The 12,353-nt window shown below is 36.0% G+C and overlaps 1 protein-coding gene across 10 annotated transcripts in view; it reads right to left on the bottom strand.

The window, feature by feature from the left end:
- Positions 1–12,353, bottom strand: part of CCDC66 (coiled-coil domain containing 66) — a 51,546-nt gene that overhangs the window by 17,926 nt on the left and 21,267 nt on the right. For 8 of the 10 annotated variants that reach the window (XM_040454741.1, XM_040454739.1, XM_040454734.1 and 5 more), the window contains 4 exons: positions 4,572–4,703; positions 3,712–3,962; positions 3,410–3,494; positions 2,178–2,339 (listed from right to left, as the gene is read on the bottom strand). In XM_040454741.1, coding sequence (XP_040310675.1) covers positions 2,178–2,339; positions 3,410–3,494; positions 3,712–3,962; positions 4,572–4,703 — 630 coding nt within the window. The remainder of the gene's footprint in view (positions 1–2,177; positions 2,340–3,409; positions 3,495–3,711; positions 3,963–4,571; positions 4,704–12,353) is intronic. The other 2 variants (XM_040454740.1, XM_040454735.1) reach the window with 1 other exon arrangement.

Raw genomic sequence — 12,353 nt, forward strand, 5'->3', positions numbered from 1 at the left:
TGTTTCATCAGCTAAGTGTGGAGTGAAGGCTGCAAATGGGAAAAATCAAGAAAATGCAGGCTCTTAGACCCATCTCCCAGCTCCAGAGAAAAGGCTCTAAGGCTCTTCTCCAAACCTCCCAAATCCTTGGCAATCAAATGTCACTGTATGACATGGTACTTGACACAACCATACCTATGCCGTCTGTGCCACTTAATAGAGATGTTTTCCTAGCCAACCAGAGATCTACTCTTTTTGAAAAGACTCTTACTGGGGCACCTGGGTGGCTCAGTTAGTTAAGCATCAGACTCCTGATTTTTGCTCAGGTCATGATCTTACCATTGTGAGATCAAGCCCTACATCAGGCTCTGCGCTGCTTATGGAGCCTGCTTGGGCTTCTCTCTCCCCTTCTTTCTGCCCCTCCCCCACTCAAACATGCTTTTTTTGTCAAAATAAATAAGCTTAAAAAAATCAATTTTTTACTCTAAAATATTATTTATAATGTAAATATTACCATGTTCATGGGCTGGAAGAATTAACACTGCTAAAAGTCCATTCTATCCAAAGCAATCTACAGATTCAATGCAGTCCCTATCAAAACACCAATAGTATTTTTCCCAGAACTAGAACAAATAATCCTAAAACTTGTATGGAACCACAAAGGGTCCCAAATAGCCAATGTAATTTGAGAAAGAAGAACAAAACTAAAGGTATCACAATCTCAGATTTGAAGTATATATACTACAAAGCTTTAGTAATCAAAATAGGATAGTAATGGCACAAAACAGACAGAGATCAAAGAGGATAGAGCGCCCAGGAATAAAACCATGCTTAATATGGTCAACTAATCTACAACAGAGGCAAGAATATGCAATGGGAAAAAGAAGTCACTTCAACAAATAGTGCTGGGAAAACTGGACAGTTACAAGCACAAGAATGAAACTGGACCACTTCCTTCACCATACACAAAAATAAACTCAAAATGGATTACAGATCTAAATTGTGAGACCTAAAACCATAAAACTCCTTAAAGAAACATAGGTAGTAACCTTTTGGACACTGGCCTTAGCAACAATTTTCTAGATATGTCTCCTCAAGCTACAGAAACAAAAGTAAAAATAAACTGTTGGGATTACATCAAAATAAAATACTTGTGACCATCCACAAAAGGCAACTTACTGAATGCGAAGGTTATCTATAAACAATGTATGTGAAAAAGAGTTAATATCCAAAATACATAAAGAAGTTATGCAACAACAACCTAATAACAAATCAAATAACTTGATTTTTTTAAAAAAAGGGGAGAAGATTCAAATAGAGGTTTTTCCAAAGACACAGATGACCAACAAACACAGGAAAAGATGCTCAACGACAGGGAAATGCAAATCAAAACCATAATTATACCATCTCACATTGGTCAGACTGGTTAATATCAAAAAGACAAGAAATAACAAGTGTTGGTGAGGATGTAGAGAAAAGGGAACTTTCATACACTGTTGGTGAGAATGGAAATCGGTACAGCCATTGCGGAACAGTATGAACTTTCCTCAAAAAACTAAAAATAGCACTACCATACAATCCAATAATTCCACTACTGAGTATCTGCCTGAGGAAACAAAAGAGATATGCACTCCTATGTTTATTGCAGCATTATTTACAACAGCCAAAATATGGAAGCAACCGAAGTATCCATAGGTAGATGAATGGATAAAGAAGATGTGGTGTATACATATTCTATATTTTATTCGACCATAAGAAAGAATGAGATCTTGACATTTGCAGTAACATGCATGGACCTAGAGGGTATTATGCTAAGCAAAATAAGTCAGATGGGAAAGACAAATACCATATGAAGTCACTTACATGTGGAATCTAAAAAATATTAAATGAAAAGCAAAACAAAAAACCCCACACAAACACAAAAACAGCCCCACAAACTGGTAGTAGGATGGAGTCAGTAAACGGGTTAAGAGGAGTGGAAGGTACAGGGTTCCAGTTATGTAACGAATAAGTCATGGGGATGAAAGCTACAACATAGGGAATATAGTCAATGGTACTCTAATAGTGTGTATGATGACAGATGGTACCTACGAACACACATAACATACAGGACTGCTGAATCACTATTTTGTATAGCTGAAACTACCATTGTGTGTCAACTGTATTTCAATAAAACATTTTTTTTAATATATACTTACTTCCTTTTGTTTTTGCTTAAGTATGTCTTCTTCATACTGCTTCTGCATTTCTTCTCGCTCCCGTGCTAAGCGACACTCCTCTTCTTGTTCTTCCTTCTTTCTTTGCTGTTCTTCCAGCTGTTTCTTCCTGCGTTTCTCCTCTACCTGAGCAGTGATAGCTTTCTGGTCATAAATCATAAATGACACAAATTACTGTTACAAATTAAAAAATCCATTTTTAGCATTTGTTTATATTCCTGAAATAAGCTTATCAGTATCAGATGATACACAATACGGTATTACATATACAAGTAAAGTTAAATTGTCAAATTCCCAATCTATTTCTCCCATCTCATCTGTCAAGTTCTACATATGCTTTTTCTTTAACCCCAGGAGGGCTGTTAGAAGAACTAATCCAGAAACAGCTGAGTGCTTAGTGCTTAGCATAATGCCTGGTAAGCAACAGATACTCTATAAATGTCTGTTCACTAAACTAAGAGTAACATTATTAAAAAAAGTTTGTAATACTTATTTTTGAGAAAGAGAGAAAGAGCACAAGTGGAGGAGGGGCAGACAGCGAGGGAGACACAGAATCTGAAGCAGGCTCCAGGCTGTGAGCTGTCAGCACAGAGCCTGACTGACGCAGGACTCAAACTCACAAACCCTGACATCATAACCTGAGCCAAAGTCAAACGCTCAATCAACTGAGCCATCCACACGCCCCAAGAGTAACATTTTTAATTAAACTGAATTCTTCATGTATCAGTGATTTTAAATTATTCAGAATTTTAAGTCCCTTTAGTGTTAGACTAAAATTAGGAGAGAAATTAAATCTTAGTCTTTCTTACGTTGTCTGCTAGATTTCTCAATCAGAATTCTACTTCAATGCCCTATATAATTCCCTTACAAAGAACTAATTCTTATCCTGAACAGAATTCAGGAGAACTAAACCAATGAAAAAAAAATAACCAGTATTAACTTAAGACTTAGTGCCATTTCATATGTGCAACTTACATATTAAAGACCTCTTCTGGCAGGCAGGTGGCTGGCTGAACTACATGATACTGTCTAGTTCTTAGCATGAATGTAATTTTAATATAATGCCAGTTGAAGTAAGAATTAGATTTATCACAGGATTGGACAGGGCCTGTGCTACACATTTACACTGAAATTTTAATTGCCATTTATTTAGGCATCTGCTGGCTATGACTATTATTTATTAAGGCAAAGAACAATATTTTACAGTGCAATACCTGATGTTCTAACTGTTTTTGTCGTCGCCTGTCACGTTCTTCAATCTGAGCTGGGTCCAAGAGAGCAGTCATAGAACGGAGAAAACTGGCAAGACAGACACTTTAGCTATTCAAAACCCCCAAAAGGTGGGTTTAACAAGGTGCTAAATCACTTTTGTTTCAGATATATCCACTATTCATTTATACTTTAAACAAAAATACAAACCTAAAATCAATTAAGACATATTATAAATATAACAACAGCTCTTTTAATAAAGCACAGACTTTCTTAAACATCAATCAATACTGAAGAATAAACTTACTTCGTTTTCTGACTGTTTGCCATAGTCGTATCTTTAAGAGGTTTTGCTATATGTTCCTCCTCTGAAGGTTCAACCTGGCTTCCACTCATAGGTGTATAAACACTGTTGATATCAGCCAGCTCCTGAGTGTCCGGAGAGACACAGAAGTACTCTGGTTGGTTGTATGTTGACCGAGAGGAGAGTTGAGACTGAGAAGCAGGATAGTTCTTTAATGAACCAAAATGCATTGTCCATCTGTCATGTTCCTCACCCTAATCATGATAAGTAAGAATTACTTAGAATTTTTCCAATTGTTCACATGTATAAAGTCCTATACAACAAACACAATTAAAAAAAAATTTTTTTTTAATGTTTATTTGTTTATTCTGTGGGGGAGGGGGGGTGCAGAGAGAGGGAGAGAGAGAATCCCAAGCTGGTTCCACACTGTCAGTGCACAGCACGATGCAGGGCTCAAACCCACAAACCATGAGATCATGACCTGAGCCGAAACCAAGAGTCGGATCCTTAACCGACTGAGCCACCTAGGCGCCCCTCAAACACGATTTTTAAAAGTTACCACAGAACAGAATAAGAATAAAATTAATGAAACTACATTCTTTATTGATTCCATATACATTTTGGTAACTAGCTTCAAGAATATGAGAAATTCAAAGAATTAGGAAATTCCTAAGAAGTTAGTTTTAAGTATGCAAAATCACACTTACTAAATGCATTCAATAAAAGTTTCAGAAGAACAACTGTGTAAGAATTTGAATAGTGTAGTCTTGTCAAATAGTTTTAGGATATTTTTATGTTTATGATTAAAGACTTTGAAATTATTTTTTTCACCTTTATATCCACATATATTTGCCACCTTTTACCTTTGAAGATGTAATTTTTTCCTCTGTTTTTCTTTGCCGATCATCCTCTATTTGTTTGTTCAAATCTTCGATCCATTTTCTCTGCTGTTCTTGTTTCACAGCATTGAAAGAGTGCTCCAGTGGTACTGCTTCCTAAACAAGAGTCATCAATACTAGCTGAAGTTCGCTTCTCTTTTTGTAACCACTTTATATTTATAAATCTTGCCAAGAACTTATATAGATTTAAGCAGAAAGGCACTGATCTCTAAGAGGAATAATAATTTTAAAGAAAAAAATTTGAGTTATACAACTAAATAGATCTGTTCCAATTTCTAGAATCATACTTGTAACATACAGAAGTAGAGAACACAGTAAGGTAACTAAAAGTAAAAAAAGGAATTTTATAATAAAAAATTCTTTTTCTAAAATAATTATAAGATTTTTAAAAGTTTTTCCTAGTAGTTTCATTTAGACTTTGAAAGGAGTTACTGATCATTTAAGTTAGATGTAAAATACTGTTTTACATCTGGCTTCAGAACACAGGAAATACTGCCTCTGGACCAAGAGCCAGGAAGATATGAGTACCAGAGGCTTTCTCTATTGAATCATAATGTCTCTCTAGAGATCCCTCTTTTCCATTTCTACTGCTACAGCCTTATCACAGTAGATGACATTTCAAAAATTTTTTTTTCAACGTTTATTTATTTTGGGGACAGAGAGAGACAGAGCATGAACAGGGAAGGGGCAGAGAGAGAGGGAGACACAGAATGGGAAGCAGGCTCCAGGCTCCGAGCCATCAGCCCAGAGCCCGACGCGGGGCTCGAACTCACGGACCGCGAGATCGTGACCTGGCTGAAGTCGGACGCTTAACCGACTGCGCCACCCAGGCGCCCCTGTAGATGACATTTCAATAAGATAAACATATTGTGTCTAGGTTAAGTCCTTGAATTCTAAGGACTTTAAGGAAAAAAACAAAAATTAGAATAGTAGCATAAAAATTTGTTGTTGCTTCTTAATTTATGAAAATTTAGGATACTCTAACAAAAAGAAAATAATATATACTACTCAAACTGTCCTGAAATGCACCAGCTAAGTAACAAACATACTGTTACACGAAATAACTGCAGGACATAATTGAAAAAACAGCTTGATAGACTACTACAGTCACAATATATCTCATAATGCTACTTTCTACCTTTGTTTTTAACAGAAACAATGGCAATTGACAAACTGCTTTAGTTAAAGGAAGGAAATATTTATACAACAAGAAAAAATTTTAGTATCTCATGTATTCTTACATGTTTTAAAGAGATAAAAACCGTCACATTTCCTTAAGTCTAAAAGAGTCACTTCAAAAGAAGCATTATCTTCAAGTAATTCAACAATTCTATTTCTAGAAATATGATTTTGAAGATCAAAATGGAAAAGAAGCAAATGTCCCTTTTTACCTCCTTACAAGACTTTCTCAACATGGCACTCAATCATTTTAGACTCTGTCATCTGTTTAAGTCTGATTTAACTAGACGTGGTTTCAAATTTCAGTCGAGTTACAAATTATTCAGTTTAGGTACAAGTCAAAATTACCCTTGAAAATTCCTAAAATCACTCACAAAATGTTTTGTATACGTGTCTTTTACAACCCTATGGAAAACTTAATGAGTTCATTTCTCTTAAATATAGAGAACAAAGAGAGGGTTGCTGGATGGGCTGGGGGAGGAGGGATGGGCTAAATGGGTAAGGGGCAGTAAGGAATCTACTCCTGAAATCACTGTTGTACTATATGCTAATTTGGATGTAAATTAAAAAATAATTTTTAAAAAATCAGTTTTTAATTCAGTCTTCCACTTCCTACTCAAGGATGTCTTATAACTTCCTTACCATTTGAATAATTCGTTTTACTTCTCTAACTTACTAGGAAACACTTAAAATTATTATTTTCTCTTGGGGCACCTGGGTGGCTCAGTCGGTTGAGCGTCCAACTCTTAATTTCAGCTCAGGTCATGATCTCACGGTTCACGGGTTTGAGTCCCATGTCAGGCTCTGTGCTAATGTCACAGAACCTGCTTGGGATTCTCTCTCTGCCCCTCCCCTGCTCACACTCTCTCTCAAAATAGACTTAAAGAAATTTTAAAAATTAGTTATTACTGAATTTTGGGGGTTTTAAAAGATATAGTCTAGATACAGCCCTTTATCAGGTAATTTGCAAATATTTTCTCCATGTATTTTATAATCTAACAGTAATATTCGCAGAGTACTTTTTAAAGTTTGAGAGAGAGAGAGAGAGAGAGAGAGAGAGAGAGAGAGAGAGAGAAAGCACAAACCCACAAACCCTGATATCGTGACCTGAGCCAAAGTCAGACACTTAACCAACTAAGCCACCCAGGTGCCCTCAAAGAGAACTTTTCAAATTTATTTTCAAGTTAGTTAACATATAGTCTTGGCTTCAGTAGAGCCCAGTGATTCATCTCTTACCATATGACACCCAGTGCTCATCCCAAAAAGTACCGTCCTTAATGCCCATCACCCATTTAACCCAACTGCCACCCTCCCGCCCCGCCCCAGCAACCCTCAGTTTTGTTCTCTGTATTTAAGAGTCTCTTATGGTTTGCCTCCCTTTGTTTTTATCTTATTTTTCCTTCCCTTCCCCTATACTCATCTGTTGAGTTTCTCAAATTGCACATGAGTGAAATCATAGGATATCTTTCTCTGATTGACTTATTTCGCTTATCATAATACCCTCCAGTTCTATCCACATTGTTGCAAACAGCAAGGTTCCATTACTTTTCATCACCAAGTAGCATTCCATTGTGTGTGTATGTATAAATATATACCACACCTTCTTTATCCATTCATCAGTTGGTGGACATTTGGGCCACCAGTGTTGTGTCCTTGATGTCAGCATATTTTTATATCTTAACCCTTTGATTAAATTTACCTGTCATTCCTCAAAATACAAGGGAGTATCATTGACTTCTGAATGTTAAACCCAGCCTGTGTTCCTTGAATAAACCCAACTCATCATGATGTACCATTTAAAATTCTTCTTTTTATTAAAAAAAAATTTTTTTTAACATTTATTTATTTTTGAGACAGAGAGAGACAGAGCATGAACAGGGGAGGGTCAGAGAGAGGGAGACACAGAATCCGAAACAGGCTCCAGGCTCTGAGCTGTCAGCACAGAGCCCGACGCGGGGCTTGAACTCACAGCCCTCACGGACCGCAAGATCATGACCTGAGCTGAAGTCGGCCGCTTAACCGACTGAGCCACCCAGGCGCCCCTAAAATTCTTCTCTTTCTTGTACTGTCAAGTTTTCATATCAAAATATTTGTCTTGTCAGCTTTGAGTATCAGGTTTTGTTTATTCCACTCTCATAAACCTTGAAAAGCTTTCTCTTCTACTTTAATTACGTGGAAGAATTCACCAATAAAAATGTCTGGGCCTTGGGTTTATTTTGTGAGATTTTTAATGATGGAGTCCAGCTCTTTAATAGGTTCACCAAGATTTTCCATTTCATGTGTCAATTTTAGTAATTTGTTTTTTCTAATATTTTGTCCATTTTCATAAATTCTCTAACGTACTGACAAAAGTTCATGTATTCTCTTACCTTTTTTTAAAGCTTATTTTTGAGAAAGAGTGAGCACAAGCTTGGGAGGGGTAGAGGGAGAGGGGGACAGAGGATCTGAAGCAAGCTCCATACTGGCAGCAGGGAGCCCAATGTGAGGGTCAAACTCACGATCCGTGAGACCATGACCTAAGCTGAAATCAAATGCTCAACCAACTGAGCTACCAGGTACTCCCATTCTTACCTTTTTAATGTCCATAGACCCTTTAGTGGTATCCCCTTTTTCACTCATGCCAGTCTTCACAAGGGGTTTATCAATTTAAACACCTTTATAAAGGACTACTGTTGATCTCTTAATTCTGTATATTTATTTCCAATTTTACTAATATCCACTCTGATCTTATTTCCCTCCTTCTACTTGTTTTGGGTATAATTTTTGCTCTTCTTTCTCTAACTTCTTGAATGAATTACTTAGATCATTAATGTTTTGTCTTCCAGTCTTCCTTTTTCGAGAAATGGATTTAAGTCTATAAACTTACCTCTAAGCACAGAAAACCCATGTTTTTATAAGCAATATTTTCATTGTCAGAGTTCATATACTTTGTTTTTCATTCACACAGAACTATATTGTTTAAATATTAAACATTTGGAAATTTTCTTTTTACTATTTGTTACTGATATCTAGCTTAATTCCACTGTGATCAGGTAACATATTCTGTGTAATCTGAACCTATGAAATTTGTTAAAATTTTATGGCCTTTCAAATTATTAATCCTCACTTTTTGTCCATAGATGTTTTAGGTTTTATTTCTATATAAATGAAAAATCATTACAATTTTATTTTTTCTTTTCCAGTTCTTATGACTTAATTTTGTCCCCTTGTCTTGCTATACTGGCTAGGACCAATCAGTAACAAATAATAATTTGAACATCTTATCTCCTTATGGAATACTTCTAAAATTTCTCACTTAGGATGTTAGCTTTAGGGTTTTGTTTTTTAACTCCAGTATAGTTAACATACAATGTTCTACTAGTTTCAGATGTACAATATAGTGATTCAACAATTCTACACATTACTCAGTGCTCATCAAGTATACTCTTAATCCCCTCCACCTATTTCACCCATCCCCCCTCTGGTAACCACTAGTTTGTTCTCTATAATTAAGAGTCTATTTTTCAGTTTGCTTTTTTTTCTTTGTTGGTTTCTTATATTCACATTTGGGTAAAATCATATGGTATTTGTCATTCTCTGATTTATTTCCCTTAGTATTATACTCTCTAGCTCCATCCATGTTGCAAATGGCAAGATTACATTTTTATGGCTGAGTAACATTCCACTGTACATATATAACACATCTTCTTTATCCATTCATCTATCAATGGATACTTGGGCCTGCTTCCATAATTTGGCTATTGTAATAATGCTGCAATGAACACTGGGATGCATATATCCTTTCAAATTAGTGTTTTCATATTCTTTGGGTAAATACCCTGTAATGCGATTTCTGGATCATATAGTAGTTCTGTCTTTAATTTTTGGAGCATACTGTTTTCCACAGTGGCGGCACCAGTTTGCATTCCCACCAACAGTGCATAAGAGTTCCTTTTTCTCCACATCTTCACCAATGCTCGTTTGTGTTTTTGATTTGCATTTCCCTGATGATAAGTGATGTTGAGTATCTTTTCATATGTCTTTTGGCAATCTGTATGTCTTCTTTGGAGAAATGTCTGTTCATGTCTTCTGCTCATTTTTGAATTGCATTATTTGGGTTTTTTTGGTGTTGAACTTGCATAAGTGCTTTATCTATTTTGGACACTAAACCTTTATCAGTTTTGTCATTTGCAAATATCTTCTCCCACTCAGTAGGTTGTCTTTTAGTTTTGTTGATTATCTCCTTTACTATACAGAAGCTTTTTACTTTGAGGAAGTCCCAATAGTTTATTTTTACTTTTGTTTCTCTTGCCTGAGATGAAATCTAAAAAAAAAAAAAAAAAATGTTGCTATGGCTGATGTCACAGAAATTACTGCCTGCGCTCCTTTCTAGGATTTTTACGGTTTCAGGTCTCAAGTTTGGGTCCTTAATCCATTTTGAGTTTATTTTTGTGTATGGTGTAAGAAAGTGGTCCAGTTTCATTCTTTTGCATGTAGCTATCCAGTTTTTCCAACATGTGGTAGTGTTTTGATTTGTTTTTTTAAATACTCAATTGGAAATTCCTTAACTGGGGTTAAATTTTATCAAGTGCTTTTTCTGCACCTATTGAAATGTTTTCTTTTGTTATTAAAATGGTATAATATACTTGTGGATTTTATTTTATTTTGGAGTCTATAAGAAAATGGATTTTTTTCTCCAAATTTTTATTTAGACTTTAGTTAAAATATAGCATAATATTGGTTTCAGGGGTAAAAACTAGTGATTTATCACTTACATGTAACACCCAGTACTCACCATAACAAGTGCCCCCCTTAATGCCCATCACCCGTTTAGCCCATTCCCCCCTGCCCCTCCATCAACCCTCAGTTTGTTCTCTATCTTTAAAGAGTCTCTTATGGTTTGCTTCCCTCCCTCTCTCTCTCTTCCCTATTGTGGATTTTAAAATATTTCCTTAACTACCTAGCAAAAATCTGCCTTAGTCATGATATATTATCGCCTTTCTATATATTACTAAATTTTAATTGGGAATATTTTCTTTAGAATTTTTGGGTATATATTCCTGAACAAAATAAACTTTATTTTCCTTTTTTGTTTTGTATTTTTCTGGCTTTAATACCAAGTTTACACAGTCTTATAGAATTAATTGGGAGCTATTCCATATTTTTACTGCCTGATCATGTGAATAGAGTTTGGTAGAAACTGTTAGTAAAACCACTTGGGTATTTTGCATCTCTTGTGGGAAAATCTTTCTAACTAGATCTACCTTTAACAGTAACAGGATTATTCAAGCTTTCGGTTTCCTTTTAAGTCAGTTCCTCTAAGTTATAATTTTTATAGTAATTTGTCCATTTCACCAAGGTTTTCAGAATTGTTGGCATAAGATATTCACTACTGATTACTCTCTGTAATTATGCCACTCATAATTTTTATCTTCTTGATCATCTTTCCTAGAGATTTATTACTTCTTTCCAAACAGGTAACTTGCAGCTTTAGGTTAGGACTGGTATCCTTATTTTCATGATTTCTTCGAATTTACTCTGTTGTTCTTAGGGCGCCTAGGTGGCTCAGTTGGGTAAGTGTCCAACTTCAGTTCAGGTCATGATCTAACAGTTCGTGAATTCGAGCCCCGCATTGGGCTCTGTGCTGACAGCCTGGAGACTGGAGCCGGCTTCAATTTCTGTGTCTCCCTCTCCCTCTGCCCCTCCCCAACTTGTGCATATGTGCACATGCACACCCTCTCTCTCAAAAATACACATTAAAAAAAATAATTTATTCTGTTGTTCTTTTTCTAACTTCTTTAGACACCTAGCATTTAAAGATTTTCTTTTCTAATACACTTTCTCTTGAACTTATGATGTGTTTCTGATGTGTGCATATACACTGTAATTCTGTTCCAAGTATTTGTGATTTCCACTATGATTTTTTTAGTCAAGTTATTCAGTAGTGTGATTTTTAATTTCCAAATACATATGTAGTACTTAAAAATCTCTTTTTGCACGGACGCCTGGGTGGCTCAGTCAGTTGAGTGTCTGACTTTGGCTCAGGTCATGATCTTGCAGTTCGTGAGTTTGAGCCCCGGGTCGGGTTCTGCTGCTGACAGCTCGGAGCCTGGAGCCTGCTTCGAATTCTGTGTCTCCCTCTCCCTGCCCTTTCCCCACTCATGCTTCTCTGTCTCTCAAAAATGAATAAATGTTAAAAAAAAAAAAAAATCTTTTTTTAAATCTCTAAAACTTCTAAGTTACTTGTAGTCAGACATCACTGTAAAATAGCTATTTAAATTTTATCTGAGCCTTTCTTTATGGCCTAACACAAATCACTTTTTGTAAATATCCATGTGTGCCTGAGAAAAATATTTCCCAACTGTTGGACAAGGCACCTGATATATGTTACTTAGGACCAGCTTGCTGTTCTTACAAGCACGGGCTCGGCTCTGTGCTGATGATGCAGAGGCTGCCTGGGATTCTCTCTCTCTCTCTGCCCTTCCTCCCACATGTTCTCTCTCTCTCTCAAAATAAGCAAAGAAACTTGAAAGAAAGAAAGAAAGAAAGAAAGAAAGAAAGAAAGAAAGAAAGAAAGAAAGAAAGAAA

This window comes from Herpailurus yagouaroundi, unplaced genomic scaffold (genome assembly GCF_014898765.1).
Source record: "Herpailurus yagouaroundi ecotype Mexico unplaced genomic scaffold, PumYag 213, whole genome shotgun sequence".
Lineage (NCBI taxonomy): Eukaryota > Metazoa > Chordata > Mammalia > Carnivora > Felidae > Herpailurus > Herpailurus yagouaroundi.